A 19,513-nucleotide genomic window follows, 5' to 3' on the forward strand; every position below is an offset into this window, starting at 1 on the left:
GTTTACCTTCCCAAACTTTTTACACATTGCTCCCCTCACTCATGCTAGAGTAAACAGATAGGAACTGGATTCGTATGTGATATTCCCTACCTAGTCCAATCCTGACATGTTCTCTTGCCTCACCTCCGCCTCTCAGAATCCTTTTCTTCCTTCAAGACTCGGCTCTAATATCTTCTACATGAGGCCTTTCCCAGCCCCTGCCTCTCTCCTCCCCACCAAGTTGAGGGTACTCTCCTCTCCTCCCCCTCACTCATTAATAGCTTTATAGAGATTATGTATTCACCAGTCTGTAGAGATAGAAAATGGTCTTGTGTTTTCAATGGTTAGGAAACTCCCTTGACCAATGCATATTGTCCTGCAATTTGTAAACTTAGGAAAGTGCCTAGAATGCTGAAAATAAAGTAACTTGTCCCAGTCATACAGTCAGAATGGGGCCAAAGGCAGCACTTGAACTCATGCCTTCATGGCTCCAAAACCAGCTCTCTATACTTTATGATCAAGTATCCTCTCCATCTGTCCGTGTATCTGCTACTTCCCTAAATAGAATGTAAGGTTTGGGAGAGCAGGTACTGTTTGTTTTTTGTCTTTGTATTCACCAGTGCCTAACACATTTATTTAACAAATATTAAATAAAATAAATAATAACTATATTGTATCATGAATTATAAACGCATCATTAATAATGAATATTGTTGATGCTGTTCTGTTGTTTTCAGTTGTATCTGACTCTCCATGACCCCATTTGGGGTTTTCTTGGCAAAGATACTGGAGTGGTTTGCCATTTCCTTCTCCAGCTCATTTTACAGATTTGGAAACTGAGGCAAACACGATTAAGTGACTTGCCCAGGGTCACACAGCCAGTATGTGTCAGGCCAGATTTGAATTCACAAAGAAGAGTCTTCCTGACTCTAGGATTCCACCACCTAGCTGACCACCTAGCTGGCCTAATAACAATAAATATATTGTATAACCAATAACAAATGTATTATTAATAATAAATATATTGTGTATTTAATAGTTATTTTTAATAAATATGCTGTGCAATTAATAACAAATGTATTGCTGATAATAAATATATTATGCAATTGATAGCAAATGTGTCGATAACAAACATACTATGTAATCAATAACTAATTGTTATTAAGTATATTCTTTACTGGTCATTAAATAATATTAAAATTGTGTTATTAATAAATAAGTCTTTGTATATTATTTGATGAGGGAATGAACCTAAAACAATCCCACATTTCTCTGGTTTTCAACTCAATTAAGAAATTATCAGACATGTACAAGGGTCAAGGCATCAGGATAATAATATTAATAATAAAAGCTAACATTTATAGAGCACTTGAGAGTTTGAAAGTCACTTTCAGTTGAACCTCATAAATCCATGAGGCAGATGCAGCAGTTTTTATCAGCCCATTTTACAGATGCGGAACCCTGAGCCTCAGAGGCAAGGTCTGGACTAGGTTCTTCCCAACTGCAGTTCCAATAATCTACTCATTTTTCCAGCTGTTTCCCAAGTGAAAGAAATGAGAGTCCTTGCTCTCAAAGTGTTGACATTCCACTAGAGGAATATTACACATTAACAGATAAGTGTAGTTCTGACTTTCCATGTACCGGTAGCTTCTAGAAAGGAGGAGGGGAGGGGATCATGGATTGCACATATAGGAGGCTAAGGTGGTTTTTTGCCCTTTTCTTTTCAAGTAGCATCAACTTACAGAGCTCTGTCCCCCATCAGCATCATTGAGTCACGGCTGGAGAAGACCCAGTGGCTGTCAGTCACCCCTCTGTCTGGTACCTCCCTGTCACACTGCCCAGATCCAGGGAGATCTGTGTTTCTATTTCTCTTCTTTCCAAGAGAGACATTTTCTCTAAATAGACCATTCTCACTACACACACACACACACACACACACACACACACACACACACCACCCCCAGCCTCTTTATTTCCCTTCTCTTTTCTTCCTTGGACTCTCTCAGGCTGAAACCTTTCACCATTTTTTGCTTTCAATTACCTCCATGAAAAATTCCATCTACTTCGGGAGATTCATTTGCTCCTTCATACTGGGCTTGTGTTTTCAACACAAGTCAATGATCCTTGCCAGGACATTCTCCTGTGCCACCCCCACCCCCAGTCCCACTTTTCCCGTGACTCTGTATTCTCCCTTTCTCTGCCCCTCTTCTCCTTCTAGTCCTCCATCTTTCTCATTCTTTCTCAACCTGAGGGGTGGAAAGGACCCATCCAACCTAGACAGAACAGATAAAGGCCAGCTATGACTACCCTTGCTCACCTATTTATCTTGCCAGCTCTTGACAAAATGGATTTAATTTAGATGCAGAGATAACAGATCTCTATCTACCACACCCCTGTGCTTCCTTTGTTTCCATATGAAAAAGAAGACTAATCAGCTGGCAATTTTAATTAAAACCACAGCCTAGAGGAGTAGAATTTTAGAATGGGGAACCAAAAAGGCTGGGTTGGTCGTCTAAGCTTGACTAAGACTTTGTAACCTTGGGGAACTCTCTTAACCTCTCTGTGCATCTGTTTTCTCAACATTAAAAGTTCCCACTATGTGCCTAACATATGTAATTGTTTCTTTTAAAATCCTCTATATTTCATGTTAATGGATTTAAAAGCATTTTTGTGTGACCATGACACACAAAAAAAGTTAAGAATCCCTGCTTTAAAGAGCAGTGAATTGAAGGTGAGAAGAGGCCAGATGCAGGGTGATTTTCTATTTGGGGATGGACTGGGTGGGGAGGGAGGGGGGATTGGTGGCATCAATGGATGGGGAAGCAATTTCATCAGTTGAAGCTCTTGCTAAATAAGGATGAGAAGTTTCTTAACAGCTAGATGTGTCTCCAGGAACCTTCCGGGGTTTGAAGGCAGTGGCTAAAGACATTAACTTAGGTCAAGGTTACCCACTGCATTCAGGCCATTGTCAGTCATCTTGACTTTTGTCCAGTCACCAGGCTTTGATGACTACAGGAGAGAATGAGGCCAATGACTTTGCATAGCTCTGCCTCACTTAAATTCGATTTGCACTCAAGTCAAGACATCACCCTTGCGAAGTTCTTGGTCCTCTTCAAGAAAGAAGGAGAAGAAAAAGAAAAAGAACAATGATGATGACAATGACAATACCAACTGCCCAGCATCTTCTCTCTCCCCTTCTATCCCTGGGGAGATCTCTCTGGGGAGAGTGGGGAAGAAGCCCTCAGGTCTCTCCCCTCCAGCTGACTCCCTAATTCTCAAAGACCAGTGGAGATGATTTTGGAGATATATTGGGCATCCAGTCCCACAGGATCTTCCTTACAGAGCCCAACTCCTCCACACCCTTCCAACTCAGAAGCCTCATTGTCTGGTCCCCTCCCTCTCCATGAAATCTCCTCATAGATGAAAGTCCTAGGGTAGAAGGAGTGGGAGTAAGGATTGGGGAAGGCCTGGGGGATAGACTGAGACTATGGTAGGGAATGTAGTCTTGGAGTCTAGGAGGTTTGTAAAACCATAGCCTTCTTTTCTATCCCTAGCATTTAGTGAAATGGCTGACACTCCCTCCATAGGTGCTTCACAAAGCCTTACTGACTGCTTCTAGACCTGGAAGGACCTTAGACATCATCTAATCCAATTTCCTCATTTTTATTCCTGAGGATGCTGAGTCTCAGAGATATTTGTCCAAGGTCATCCAAGGTAATAAGTAGCAGAGGTGAGACTTGACTCCTCTGACTTCCAATTCAGTCTTCTTCCCACTGTACTACTTTGCTTTCTTATGGTCTTTTTTTGGGTTAAGTGAAAAAATGATAGGATCCTAGATCTAGAACTAAAAGGGACCTTAGAAATCATTCTTTTTGGTCTTCCCCAGTCATAGGACCATAGATCCTTGAAAACCATCTAGTCCAATTCTCTTATTTTATAGAGAAGGAAACTGAGGCACACAGTGGTCAAAGGATCATCAATCTGGAGTTGGAAGGCACCTCAGAGTTCATCTAGTCCAACTTCCTTATTTTCATGCATGAGAAAATTTATGACTTAAGTGGTTAAAGCACTCAATAAAAAATCACAAAAAGGAATAAGTGGCAGATCCCAGATTTGACCTGGGGAGGCCTCTCTGATTCCATATTCAATGTGCTTTTTTGAACTTCCCTTCTATGACATCATGGAAGGAGGAGAAATAGGTATTATAACATCAACATAGACCTCCAAGGGACCTGAGAGCCTGTCTAGTTTATCTTTTCACAGATGAGGAAACTGAGGCTTAGGGAGGGGAAGTAGCAAGTAGTAGAGCTGCCTTTTAAATTCATGTCTCGTGTCATTGGTTCTCTTCAAGAATGAAGCATGAACAACAATCTGTGAATAGTAGTAGCTTCCACATTGGGGACTCAAATGGTTAGCTCCAGTTGGGCAGTGCTGCTTGCTCCTTCCTTCCTTCCTACCTTCCTTCTTTCCTTCCTTCCTTCCTTCCTTCCTTCCTTCCTTCCTTCCTTCCTTCCTTCCTTCTTTCCTCCTCTCTATTTACATTGGGAATCACACCTTTACATGTGGGTGCTTTGCCCAAAGGCATTTAATTTTGATCAATTAAACTTTGCAAGATATGTTGAGGTTTGGGGCCTAGATATGTTTTTTCTTCTCTACTTATTTATTCTATTATTTTTAAAAAACTGGGACAATTAACTCTTTTGTCTCATGTAGTTTCATTTATGATTTCTGAAATTGAGCTCTGAATAATCAGGTATTGATAGAGACCATTGGGATTCAAATGGAGCTTCTTGACTGTGCCTTAAACTCAAAACCACTCTGGCTCTCACTGATTGGCCAATGATAAGTCCCAGCTCAAGCCTTACTTGGTCATTGTTTGGATTTTGATGGCTTGGAGTGAGTATAAATAGCAATTGTTTACATTCTGGCCAGAAGCCCTGAGGGTCTTCCCCTCCCAGATTGATTTTTTTTTTTTGAATAGGCAAAGTAGGTCATCTTGTGCCTCCTTTCTTACCTAGCCTTAAATCACTGAATGGGTGTTGCCTCAGACTAACTGAGACCTGGGAAAGACCTTAGTTTAAAAAGGCCAAGATTTCCCATTGCATCTGGGGTCATCTCTAGTTGTCTTGACCTATGTCTTGCCACTGGTCTCAGATGACTCTGGAAGAATGAGGCTGGTGACTTTGCACAGCTCTGCCTCACTTAAATCCAATTCACTTGCAAGTCAAGATATCACCCTGCTGATGTCATTGATTCTCCTCCAGAACAAAGAGTGAACAACAACAATCTTATGACTCCAAATTCATTTCCCTTTCCACTTTGCCAACACAGCCTCCACAAAATAAGAAATTTTAAAATTCTTTGCTCTTTAAAAAATATTTTATAGTGTTCTTTCCCCGCAAATATCTCTGTTATTTCCCAGTGACTATAAATGTTTTTCTCCACCCTCCTTCCCCACCCCCTCCCAGGAGGAAGCAGCGGGCAGCCTTCTGGGGAATGGCATCAATTTTGTTAAGGAACAGGATGAATAGAAGGGAATGAAGAGAGGGTTGTGTTCTCATGTACTATCAGAGCACAGAAGCAGGAGTCTGGGGCCTCTGCCTCACTCTTGGGAACCACTGCACCTGCTGAGAATGAGGAGATAAAAAGTAGAAACCATGTGGTCTCACACTCTACCCATGAGAATAGTAAGCAGACAGGCCAGCAGAGAGAAGAAGGGCATGCCCTAGCAGCTGGAGAAGCAGTCACCTCCCCTAGGGTGACCTAATAAACTTATGGCTGTACATGCACTGTTCAGACCCTAGAGGGCAAGTCTTGGCCATGTTAATGACAACCCAGTGATGGGCTGTCCTTCAGAATTCTTCAGGCTTTTTCTTGGGAGAAGGAGGTGAGGGCAGGAGATAGTCTTCCAGGGCCACTTAGTCCAACACTTTTGTAGATGAGGAAAACAAGTCTCATTGAGTCTAGGTGATTTGCCCATGCTCACCCAGGTGGTAGACATCAGAGATAGGATTTCAATCCAGGCCCTTTGACTCCAGAACCACCATTATTTCCACTACAGTTAAGAGAGATGGACCTCAAGAGAAAGCCAAATTCTCCTCAGTAGAAACGTCTCTTTTTCCACTTTTACAGGTCTGTCACTTCCAAGGGTGTGCTGAAATCAACTCATACTAGGATGGGCCAGCTAAGTGGCTCAGTGGATAGAGCACCAGGGCTGGAGTCAGGAAGACATGAGTTCAAATCTGGCCTCAGACACCTACTAGCTGTGTGACCCTGGGCAAGTCACTTAACCCTATTTGCTTTAGTTTCCATATCTGTAAAAATGAGCTGGAGAAGGAAATGGCAAACCACTCTAGTATGTTTGCCAAGAAAATCCCAAATGGGGTCATAAAGAGTCAGACACAACTGAAATGACTGAATGCGTTGGTAAATAAAATGGGCTCTTAGCACTCAGTTCAACCAAGTGCTCTTGAATAGTTTGGGTTTTGTTCCTTTTGAGTAATTCAGTGTATTTTGTTGACCCTTACTAGGTGCTAAGCCCCAGGCCCAAACCCCTATTAGGTGTAAAACCTTAGTGGGTGTGGATTGTCAACTAAGGTGGGGCCCAAGGTGGGGCTAATTTCAGGGAGGACCTAGTTTACATGTCTGGGACAGCAGAGGCTCTTAGACCACGTGGGTTTAAGTCCGCCTCTTCGTGACAATTCTAGGTCACATGGGTGAGTTGCATGTGTGACTCACCCTTGACCCTGAAAAAGATATAAAACCAGGGTTTGGCTTTCTCTTTTTTGGAGCTCTTACCCACAGCAGTGGTGGTGCGCATGACTCTGGGCCAGCCCTTGTTATGAGCTCCTGGGCTGAACTTAGGTGTTGGTAACTATGAATTGTATTTGATCTGTCTGTCGATATTTGTAATTTGTTTGTATTTTTCTCCGAAGTTCAGGGTGCTGGATTTTTCCCCTGAACTAAGTGAATGGTATTTGTATGCTGAATTAAAGTAAACTTGTCAACCCCTTAACGTTGCTTTCCTTAGTAAAGCAGATCAAAAGAACCTGGGCTTTTGCAGTGTGCTGGTAGCGTGCTTGTTGTTGGGCTTGTGTTGGTCTGTCACCACCACAATAGCTGCTAGCCAGATTGTTGAAACACTGAACAACAAACAACAAGCCAATGGAAAAAATGCAATGTAAGAATTTGAACAATGCTACAAATAAGGGTTTGATTTGTTAGTTTTCAATTGCCCAGACGTAAGAAAGTGATGGAGGAAATTTTAAATTTTAAAATGTGTCAAGTGCACATTTTTCAGAGAGCCAGTTATTAAACATCTCAGAGAGCCAGTTCTTAAACATTTGCCAGCATAACCCATGCTACGCCCCTACCTACACATGCCAACTGAGACTGCTTAGGAGAACAGTTTTTAAAGAATTATCAGATTCTACTCTGCCTGTCTAATTTGTATAACCCCACCCACACATCCCAAGCAACTCTCCTTTCAAATTCTAGCCCCCCCTATCTTTCTCTTCTCACACAAAGGAGCCAGGAAAGTGATACTTTCCATGGAGAAGTAGAAAGCTGATCCATCTAGTCTAGCCTTACCCAAAACCGATCAGGTAGAGCCAACTGGAATAAAAGCCATAACTAGAACTGGCTAAATGGGGCTTTGTCCCAGGGCTCAATCATTTGTGAATGAGGCCAGGTGACATTCTTCCTCCCTATGGGGCTACCATCACCATATTAGGATGTTTCCCCTAAGCCACAACATGATCATCCTCTCCTGGGATGCTATCTTAAGTCACAACCTCTTAGGCCTTAGTTTCCTCATCTAATAAACAGGATTGATGATGCCTCTAGAACCTACTTCACAAGCCTGCTGTGAGTCTCATTCATTCATTCGACACGCATTTTAAAGCACCTACTATTTGTCAGATACTCTGCAAGATGCTAAGGAAACTGAGAAAAATGAAGCAGTCCAGGTGAAATCAAATGTGATTATGTAAAGAACATTTATAAAGCTTCAAATGTTACAGAAATACCAGTGATTGTGATTGACCTAAGGAAAGGGATTTAGGCATCAGTGCAATACCAAAGCACCAAAAGGCCAATTTACAGAGCTAGACACAATGATAAAAAAATTCATTTAGAGGAACAAAAGACTAAGATTTTATCAAGAGAAATAATGATAAAACCTAGGAATGAAAGCACTTTCCAACCACCAACTTCATTATAAAGCAGCCAACATCAGACCTATTTTGGTACTGATTAAGAACACAAGAACAATGGAACATACAATATGAGCTAGAATCAGAAACAATGGAATTCTATAACCAAGTGCTTAATAAACCAGAAAATGTGAGTTATCTAGGAAAGAACTCCCTGTTTGATTAGAAGTGCTAATAAAACTAGAAAACAGGCTGGTAGAAAATGGGTTTAGATCAACATCTTACACCAGTGGTGTCAAACCACCAGACTCATATTGATTTATACAACCACAGATCAACATTATCTATGTTTTATAGTATTTTTATTTATTTTGTCAAACATTTTCCAGTTGCATTTTAATCTGATTCTGGCCACACCTGGGAGGGTTGTAGGTTACATATCACTGGTGAAAAATTTGACATCTTTATCTTACACCATATTCCACAATAAATTTAAAGGAAATATGTGACCTAATTATTAAAGATCACAACATTTTTTAAAAATAAGGAGAAGCAGATCATAGATTTTCCACAGCTGCTGGTAAGGGCTGGATTCTTAACCAAACAGGAGTTGGAAGCAATTAAAAAAGAAAAAAAAATGGTTCCATGAAAATGAAAAGCATTTGCACTACAAAATTAATGCGACTAGAATAAGAAGAGAAGTGGTTAGATAGGATAAGTATCTTTTAATCAGTTGTCTCTAATGAGGGTCTAATGTATAAACTATATAAAAACCTAAAAGAAATATATAAGACCAAAAGCTATTCCCTAATGAATAAGTAGTCAAAAATATAGGCAATAGTTTCTCAAAAGAATCACAAATTATTGAGATCCATATAAAAGAATGCTTCCAATCTCTAGAAACAAGAGTAATGAAAATCAGAGTAATCCTAAGGTTTCTGTTCATACCGAACAAATCGGCAAAGATGACCAAAGACGACCATAGTCAGTGTTGTGGGAGGATGTGAAAGGATGATAATGCTGATTCATTGTAGAGCTGTGAACTGGGGAAAAATATTTTGGAAAGCAATCTGGAACCACACAAAGAAAGTGACTAAAATGTCCATTCTTTTTGTCTCAGAGATTCAAGGCTAAACATATACCCCCAAGAAAGTCAATGATAAAAAGAAAGTCTCATATATACCAAAATATTTATAGCAGCACTTCTTGAGGTAGCAAAGAACTAGAGACAAAGTAGAGGCCCATCAACTGGGAAATGACTAAACAAATTGTGGCACATGATTGTAATGAAGTATGACTATGTCGTAAGAAATGGTGAATATGATGACACCAGTGAAGCATGGGAAGGTTTATATGAACTGATACAAAGTGAAGTTAGCAGAACCAGCAAAATAATTTATACAATGACTGCAACAATGCAGATGGAAAAAACAAGAGCAAACTGATCAAAATGGAATGAGGTCAAATTCTAATGACAATATGAGAAGATCCCCATTCCTGACCCTTTGTAGAAGTGGAAGACCAGGTGAGTTTGGAATATTGCATATCATGTCAGATTTTTTTGATATGTTGTTTACTTTTACTAAATTTTTTTCTTTCCTCCCTCCCTCCCTTCATTCTTTTTTCCTTCCATCCCTCCTTCCTTCCTTCCTTCTTTTGTTTGTTTTTTTTATTTCTTTCTCTCTTTTCTCCCTCCCTTGCTTGCTTTCTTCCTCCCTTCCTTCTTCCCTCCCTCCCTCCCTACCTCTCTCTTTCTTTCTGTAAGGGATGGCTCTCTGGGAGGAGATAGAGGTGAGAAATACAATGGAAAGTGTATGTTATTTGAAAACAAAATATATCAGTAATAATTGTTTAAAATTTAAAAAATAATAAATTTCAGGCCTAAATGGAGGAGACCCTTTAAGCACATGGAGGGACAGATTAGGAAGTCAGAAGACTTTTCCCATGGCAAGTGCTCCCTTGCTAGGGTCTATGGAACCAAAGGGTGAAGAAGGCTTCCCCACTTTTCTCTGTCAGAACTGATCATAACTGTATCTTCTAAACTTTCTGCTCTTGTTTTGATGGCCAAGAATCCTACTGGGACCTAAAACTAAGCTGGAACAACAAGGTCCATAATAGAGGACCCAGGGTCACCAAATGGATTGAGGAAGGGGTTCAACCCCGGACTAGAAATCTAGGAAACAGGATCCTACTTTGGGAAAATCATTTATAATCTATTTTTCCTCAGTTTCCTTCTCTATTAAAAGAAAGAGCATGGTCTGGATGAGCTTTAAAGATGTTTTCTAACCTTACATCCTCTGCTGTCTCTTTCCCATCCAATGTCAGGGGCCCTCCAGGGAGGCCTTCATCTCTCACTATTCAGCTAAGATTGCTTCCTTCCTATTCCAGAAAGAGTCCCATGATGCTTCTGGACTCCAAAGAAAGCCATTAAGAACAGTGGGTCTTTCACAGCCCAGGAGGAGCCCGGAGATGAGCTCCTGTACACTGTAGGCTGAACCATATGTCAGGGACCAAATGTCCTGCCTTCCTCTCCATCCCTTTTCTAAAGCCTCCAATCTTGTGATGAGCCGTCCTCATGGCATGGGGTATAGGATCCCAAAATCTCCGAGCTGGAAGGGACCTCAGAGACCACCTAGTTCAATCTATACTCCAATGAAAATGACCTTTACAGCATTCCTGACACAGGGTCATCCACCTTCTGCTTGAAGACTGCTGGTAAGAGGGAACGTACCACCTCTCCAGGCAGCCTGGTCAGCTTCTGGACACCTTTCATTATTTACAAGTTCCTTCTTTTGCTGTGTAGCCCTCTGAGGCCAAACAGAATAAGTGTAACCTCTACCTTCCTTCTATTCTGTATGTATTTTGTATGTGTTTAATTATTTATAAGTTGTCTCTCCCATTAGAATATGATCTCCTTGAGGACAGGGACTGTTTTTTTTTTTAATTTCTAGGTCTTTAACACAGTCCCTGGAATATAGGAAACACCTGATGTTTATTATAATTATTTATTATTTCATTGATTGATTCCAATACAACTATCCCATCCCCTCCCAGTCTTCTTTAGGCTGAACTTTCCTAGTGTTTTTTTTTTTCTAATTCCAGTTCATATATGGCATGATCTCAAGGACCTCCACCTGATTGCCCTTCACTGGACATTGTAATCAAAGTCCTTCCTAAAACATGGTGCCCAGTTGTGGTATGGTCAAGGCAAATGGGACTAACACCCCTCTAGTCCTGGACACCATCTCTCTTAACATAACCTAAGGTGAAATTAGCATTTTTCTCTTGCCATGTCAAACAAAGAGTGAATAATATAACAGTCATTTCCACTTGGCTTTGCTGGCCACTTAAACAACTGCTTTTGTTTCTCCCGAGGGGTACCATGTGTACCTTCCTAATTATGTTTAACTCAGGCTAAAGTTGAAATGTTTGCATTCACCGAGAGCATGCCAGCTGGTCTCGGGCACACTGGACAGCTGGCAGGGAGCCAACATGGGAGGGAAAATTGACTGATCTGAGGAAAACTGCGAAGCAGTTACAGCAATGTCACGGAATAGAAAAGTGTCTGGGTTGTGATGTGAAAGTGTAGACACGTTGGTCATCCGTGGCCATCAGCAACATTGTTCTCAATTCTGTTGTACTCTGCTTCTGTTCTATGTATCATGGTTTGTTAGGGCTAGGGATACAAAGTAGAAAAAGAAAGAATAGTTATAGCTAGCATGTATTTGAGGTTTGCAAAGCATTTTACAAATAGAGTTTCCTTTGATCCTCATAACAACCTTGAGAGGTAGGTGTTATTATTATCCCATATTTTACAGATGAGGGAACTGAGGCAGATGACCTCCTGCCCAAGATCATACTGCCATTAACTGCCTGAGGCTGGATTTGAATTCACAACTTCCTGACTCCAGGTCCTATACTTTACTTCACTAGCTAGATGCTCAACATATTGGGAAAAGCACTGGCTCAGGAATTGGAGAGCCTAGGTTTGATCACTACTTCTGATGTTTATTAACTGTGTGACCTTAGGCAAGTCACTTCTGGATGAGAAGCATTCATTTATAATAAGAAGGGATTGGACTGGATAGCCTCCAAGAGTCCTTCCTCCTCTAGATCTTTGTTCCTAGGATCCTACCTGTGTGACCTAAGGTAACTCATTTAACCTCAGTTCTTCATCTCAAAAAATGAGGAAGTTGGACTAATCCCTAAATCTAGAGCTCTATGGCTACAATCCTGTAATATAGTCTGTGCCCTCAAGGAGCTTACACTCTACTAGATTTTCCCAACTTGTAATTCCAGTAATCCTAGTTAGGGACTCCAGGTGGTACAGTTGATAGAATGCTGAGCTTTGAGTCAGGAAGATTCATCTTCATGAGTTTGAATTTGGCCTCAGCCATTTACTAGCAGAGTGACCCTAGGGAAGTCACTTAACCCAACTTGCCTCAGTTTCCTCATCTGTGAAATGAACTGGAGAAAGAAATGGCAAACCACTCCACCATCTTTGGCAAGAAAGGTCCAAATGGGGCCATGAAGTGTCAGGCATGATAGAAAAAGACCGAACAAAAATTTTGGGTCAGAAGTTTGCAGGTATCTCTTCAGGTTCCTTCCCCCTAGATAGCCTGTTCATGGAAAGCACAGATAGGAAGGAAGTTCCCCTCCACAGACTGAGCCCGAGGAATTTGTACTCAGAGAGTGAAGTGCTCAGCCTGAGGCTTCAGTAGCCACTTCCTGGCTCTGAGTTTTTCACAGGAAAGGGTCAGGAACTGAAACCTGGAAGGGACAGTTAGAGTCCATGCTTTTGCAGAGGAAGAAACAGGCCCAGAGAAGGGAAGGCAGACAATTGGGTGACTATGTCCCGGGTCAAGCTGTCTGGGGCTGGGCTAGGATTCCAAATTGGGTTCCCATCCAGGGATCCCTGTTAATGTCAGGGAAGACCAGTGAAGAAATGGGTGCCAAATGGAGGGTGGGAGCAGGAAAACACAGGTGGTTTAAAGCCCTCTATGTCTGCCCAGGTAGAAGGATTATTGGATTTGGAATGAGAGAACCAGAGTCTGAGTCCTGTGTCTGATAGTTCTATCTTAGGTTACTCAAAGCAAGCCATTTAAGATTAATCATTGGATTTAGAACCAGAAAGGACCTTCAAGATTCTCTAGAAAGAACCACTTGTTTCACAGATAAGGACATATAGACCAAGAGTAGGGCAATGACTTGGCCAAGGTCACATAGATGGTAAAGAACAGAGCCAGGATTCTCACCTATAAATTTAGGGCTTAATCCACCATACCAAGCTCTTACCTAATCCTTCTGGGATTCAGTTTCCCTCTTTGTAAAACAGGAAGATTAGACTTGACAACCAGGAAGGTCCCTTCTGCCCTGAAACCTAGGCTCCAATCACTTATTCACCCCACCCCCACACTACATACGCTAAGGTCAGGCCAACATGATCTTTTGGCTGTTGCTCACAGAAAACTCTCCATCTCCCACCTCTGCACCTTTGTTCAGGTGTCCCCCATACCTGAACTGCATTCCCTCCTCATCTATAACTCTGGAGATCCTTGGCTTCCTTCAAAGCTAAAGCTCTCCCTTCAGCTTGAGGCCTTTCTATTTGGTATCTGTTCTGTATGTGCTCACAAATACCTACATATGTGCATATGATCTCCCTTGAGGGCTTACAGATTCCTTTAAGGGACTGTTGCTTTTATCTTTCTATTCTGAGACCCTAACATAGCATCTGGCACATAGTAGGTGCTAAATAAATGTATGTTGATTGACTGATGCTATAAATCATATGACCTGCCATTCAAGGGAGTTGTCTGGCCTGACCAATGCTATCTTTAGAGCTGGAGAAAATACAGCCCCCTCCCCCCACCTCCAATTGCTGACATTCCCACAGGATGTTAAGGAAAAAGGGCTGGCTGTTACATCCATCAGTCAGGCTGCCTGCTGTACCAGCTCATTAGGGGCCCAGAAAACAAATGAGGAGGCTGAAATATGAGGCCTTTGGAACTACTCAGAAGAAGAGAAAAAAGCCTATGGGGAAAGGATTCTAATGGGGAGGGTAGCTCTTAGGAGGGGGTCTGGATGCATGATGCAGTGAGCAGAATCCTGGATCTGCAATCAGAGGTAGTGGATTCAAATCCTGACTCAGCCACTCAACACCGTGTGAACTTTGTCAGCTTTCGCTTCCCTGGGACTCACTGCTCATCTAGAAGATTAGATGCTGGGGTTCTGGGGTCCCTTCCAGCTCTGCACCTAGGATCTCGTGATCTTCTCATGCTCCCTCTCTAGGGAATAACAGAAAGCGTGATCATTCTACTTCCTCATCAAGCACGGGCACGCTATTCCTGCCACTGTCCCCTAAGTTCCACGGACCTTTCCATCCACCCTGAGGGGGCTGTTTCCTTTATATGTGGTCTCTTGTTGTTAGAACCGGAGCTCCCTGAGGGCTATTTCTACCCTCAGCTCTTAAGACAGTAATTGCCATAGGACAAGTACTTGACAAATACTTTTTCATTCATTCATCAAATTCATTCATTCACTAATTCCTATTCATTCATCCATTCATATTTATTCACTCATTCATATTCATTAATTCACTCATTCATATTCATTCATTTATTCATATTCACTTATTCATTCATTCACTCATTCACATTCATTCATTTACTCATATTCACTCATACATTCATTTATTCACTCATTCATATTCATTAATTCACTCATACATTCATCCACTCATTCATATTCATTAATTCACTTGTTCATATCATTCATTTATTCACTTGTTTGTATCATTCATTTATTCATATTCACTTATTCATTCACTCATTCATATTCATTCATTTACTCATATTTACTCATACATTCATTCATTCACTCATTCATATTCATTAATTCACTCATATTCATTAGTTCACTCAATATTCATTAGTTCATTCATATTCATTCATTTACTCCTATTCACGCATACATTCATTCATTCATTCACTCATTCATATTCAGTCATTTATGCATATTCAGTCATTCATTCATGTTCATTCATTTGTTCATTCACTCTTATTTATTTATTCATTCATTCCAGGCTGCTAGTCTTTTTCCAATGATGATAAAATTTTGTTCCCCACCTATCCCCCCAAAAAAGCCAAAAGCCTAGGACATGTCTTGCTGCTGTGCCAAAGGATGGCATACATGGGCACAGCCAGTGGCTGGGTGCAGAGCAGGGGTGGGAATAGCCCTGGGCCTGGGAATTCTAGGGACAGGTGCAAGGATAGCAAGTCTTTATGTCTCCTTCCCCACAATTCAATCCTTTGCGGGAGGCTGGATGGGTGACTTCCCAAGGTCACCTCCAGGTCTTGGCAGGAGATTCAGGACTCCAGAGACTCCTGATACCAGTGGTTGTAGAGTCAGAAGGCTTGGGTTCTAATCCTGCTCTGCTGCCTCTTACCTTCTTACCTGACTAGGCTGTACTAAATCAAAGGCCCATGTCCTCTAGGCAAAGAATACCCTCCTGTGAGGTTTTACGAATTACAAAACACTTTCCCTACAATGACTCTGTGACATAGGTAACATAAGCACCATTATCTGCATTTTGCTGGTGAGGAAACTGAGGATCAGAGACATAAAAGGATTTACTAACAAGTTAAAAAATATCTGAGCCTGTATTTGAATTGAAAGTTGTTCAGTTGTGCTTGACTCTTCATGACCCCATCTGGGGTTTTCTTGACAAAGATACTGGAGAAGTTTGCCATTTCCTTCTCCAGCTCATTTTACAGATGAGGAAACTGAGGCCAGCAAGATGAAGTGACTCGCCCATGGTCACACAGCTAGTAAGCATCTGAGTCTAGATTAGAGCACATGAAAATGAGTTTTCCTGACTCCAGGCCCAGAGCTCCATCCACTGAGCCACCAAATTGAGGGCCTTGTCTCCAAACTCAATCCTTTCCCTAATATGCTAGTTGGCCTGATTGCTCCTACAGCAAGATAATCAGCTCTGGTTTGCCTTTTGGGTTTTGGCAGGTGGGTGCCACAGTGGATGGGGAAGGGATGGAATCAAGAAGACCTGATTTCAAATCCTCTCTCAGACACATATAAGCTGTGGGGCCGTAGGTAAGTCATTTAACTGGTTGGAGTCTCAATTTCCTCATCTGAAGACAAGAATATTACTTTCACCTTTCTCACAGGGTTGTTTTGAGGATTAACTAAAATAAGACACATAAAGCATTTTGCAAACCTTCAATGTGCTATGTAAATGCTAGTTATTATTAGTATAATATCCATTAAATTGATTAATTCTATTTATTATTATTATTAGGTGGGGGGAATCTCTGCATTTGACTCTGAATGTTTCAGCAAGATTGGCATAAGGAGCTTTGTGGGCTGCTCAGTCTCCATGCAAGGCTAATAAATTCCTCCCATCTGTGCAGCGCTCTTGCTTTCCTATTTATCATCTGATCTGAATCTCAGGACAAGCCCATGAGGAAGTCAGGAGCGAATTATTAGCCTCCACTTCATGGAGGAGGAAACTGAGATCCAGGGCCATGAAGTGTCCATAACCCTGGTCTCCTGTTCCCCTGCCAGCCCCTGCAGCTGTTCCACTCCATGGGAGGGGCTCTCACCCTCTGACAGCAAGAGGCCGGGGTGGTGGTGGTTTATCCTTCACAGTTCTCAGAGAATCATGCTCAGCTCCCTTGCTAGAGGGCTAAGAATCAGGGATGAGCAAAGCCTGCGCCCTCCTGACAGACTCCAGGCTACTCAGCCACCTTGGAGTGCCTGGGAGTTTAGGATATAGAATCATGGCAGTTTTTAGAGATAGGACCCAAACCCCTGCAGAGTTGGGGAGATTTCTTGAACATTTTGTAAGAAAGCTTGATCCCCCAAAATGCAGTTATCAATACAGACTCTCAGAGCTTGGAGGGTCCTTCAGATGTAGTATGTCAGAGGAAGAGGGGCCTTAGAACAGGGGATGTCAGAGCTGGGAGGGGCCTTAGAACAGGGATTATCAAGCAGTTGCCACCAGGAGGTTTCTCTTTCCTTTATCTCTAGTCTCCCATGCCCTCATGGAATCACCACCTGGCCACTTCCAGTTCAGCTGCCACCACTGTAAGGGAGCCAAGACTGGGACTCGAGCAAGTCCATGGGAAAGAGGTTACAGCAGGAATTGACCCTAATGATGTCTGGAGACAAAGGAAATTCTGCCTTCCCAGAGTCAGACCATCTCTTCAAGTGAGTTGAGACTATCTATGGGGCAGCTGGGACAGTATATGAAGACCTAAGGTATAAGCTCTCCCTGGAATTCCCAGGTGGCTACTCATGTAATGCTCCCACTGTGAAATTTGTCATACCTTGTTACCATCCTAATGTGGACAACCAAGGTAATATCTGTTTGGACATCCTCAAGGACAAGTGGTCAACTCTGTACGATGTCAGGAGCATCCTGCTATCCATCCAGAGCCTGCTGGGAGAACCCAACATTGACAGCCCATGGAACACACATGCTGCTGGACTTTGGACAAACCCTAAAGCCTTTAAAAAGTACCTGCTGGAAACCTACGTGAAGTAGGTGGCAAGCCAAGAGTCCTGACCCTGTCTGCTCAGCCTACCTTCCTTCACCTTGTGTGTGTGTGTGTATCTGTCTTTTTCCCCTTCCTCATAACCTGTCTTCTTCGTCTTCTCTCTTCTGTACAGGACTCTGTATCATAGACTGTTTTCCTTTTCTTCCTTTTCTTAAGCTCTAGTTCAGCCCTCAACATTAATGTATAAATAAATAAAGTTTTTTTTTTTTTTTTATTAAAGAAATAACAGGGAATGTCAGAGCTGGCAGGGGCCTTAGAACAGAGGATAGGGGCCTGAGAACAGGAACTGTCAGGGCTGGGAGGGGCCTCAGAGCAGGGAATGTCAGAGCTGGCAGGGGCCTTAGAACAGAGGATATCAGAACTGGGAGGGGCCTGAGAACAGGAACTGTCAGAGCTGGAATGGGCCTCAGAGCAGGGGATGTCAGAGCTGGAAGGGCCTGTAGAAACTATCCAGACCAACTCCATCATTTAACAGTGACTGTGTCACTCAGGCAGGCCTTCCTGTTCAGGATTTGGGGAATTTGGGGCTCCTTCTATGTCCAGAGGCATTCTTGTCCTCTTTCTGCTTCTCCTCCCAGAAGCCAGAGGGGCAGAGGCTCTCCTCATCTGTAGCATCATCTCTCCTTAGCCAACAGCCTGCCCTCTGCTCACCTGCTTCCTTTTCCTGCTCTGATAGGAAGCTTCAAACTCATTCCTACTGCTCACAGCTGGCATGCAACTGATTCGGCTTCCCTGGGGAAATCTCAGACACTAGCTCCAGGGTTCTCCAAGTCTAAAGCTGTCCCTGGGCCTGGCTCACTGTGCCTCTGACAGGAGCCTCCCTGTGACCGATGGCCTACCTGAAGACATCATAGCCAAGGAGTGAGCCCCAGTGGATGGCCGCATCCCCTGGACCAGTGCCTGGCCCATCACAGGTGCTTAATAAATACCGGGTGATGGATGCATTGATTGATTCCCCGCTTCCTTGTCTGAACTCGCACTGCACCTGTTTCCTGGCCCCTGTTTGGCAGTCACCAGTCTATAACAGTATATTAACCTTTCCACAGAATCTCAGGCTTTCAAGCTGGGAGAGACCTTAAAGACTGCCCTTTGTTCCTTTTTACAGATGACAAAACTGAGTCTACAGAGCCAGCAAGCATCAGAGTCAGGATTTGACCCCAGATCTTCTGATACCAAGTCCAGCCTGTTTTTCATTATGTCATGATAGGTCTTCTCATGTCTGGAATACTCTCCTTCAACTCCCACTTCCTTGAAATGAAAAGTCAGTTCAAGTGCTACCTTTTCAAGGAGCCTTGAAGACCTCACATTGTTGGTAACACCCAGCCATATTCCCAATTCCCAGTGTATTTCTTTTGTATCTATCTGGAGTGGTTCTCCATTTCCTTCTCTAGGTCATTTTACAGATGAGGAAACTGAGGCAAACTGAGTTAAATGACTTGCCCAGGGTCACATAGCTAGGAAGTTGTAGCCAGAATGGACTTTGTTTTCTTTGAATGCCTCAGCTTGCCTCGTTGAGCTTCCCTGGACGCTGGGGCTTGCTCTTCCGGGGCAGGAGGCCCAGCGACCATGCCAGGGACCGGAGAGCTTCCTGTGTGATGAGTCATGGGGCTGGCTGAGGGGAGGTGTGTTAATGTGGTCTACGCTAGGGGGAGGGGCCAAGTCAAGAACCAATCGGCCCTGGTTGTTCAGGGGGCGCTTGATGATGTCAAAAACTCTATAAGAGGGGAGAGGACAGCTTGAAGATCCTCCTTTCCTTTTCCAGTTGGAGCTAGAGACGCCTACAGCCGAAGCTGAGCTGCCGGTAGCAGA

The 19,513-nt window shown here is 42.7% G+C and overlaps 1 protein-coding gene and 1 pseudogene across 1 annotated transcript in view; one reads left to right on the top strand and one right to left on the bottom strand.

Annotated features, from left to right (window-relative positions):
* The window catches only part of SRRM4 (serine/arginine repetitive matrix 4), a 181,966-nt gene extending 171,061 nt beyond the window's left edge, over positions 1 to 10,905 (bottom strand). Inside the window, exon 1 of the mRNA XM_036761493.1 lies at positions 10,802 to 10,905. Coding sequence (XP_036617388.1) covers positions 10,802 to 10,905 — 104 coding nt within the window. The remainder of the gene's footprint in view (positions 1 to 10,801) is intronic.
* A 6,305-nt stretch (positions 10,906 to 17,210) lies between these two features.
* Positions 17,211 to 17,712, top strand: LOC118851963 (annotated as a pseudogene).
* The last annotated feature ends 1,801 nt before the right edge of the window (positions 17,713 to 19,513 follow it).

Source organism: Trichosurus vulpecula, chromosome 1 (genome assembly GCF_011100635.1).
Source record: "Trichosurus vulpecula isolate mTriVul1 chromosome 1, mTriVul1.pri, whole genome shotgun sequence".
Classification (NCBI taxonomy): Eukaryota; Metazoa; Chordata; class Mammalia; order Diprotodontia; family Phalangeridae; genus Trichosurus; species Trichosurus vulpecula.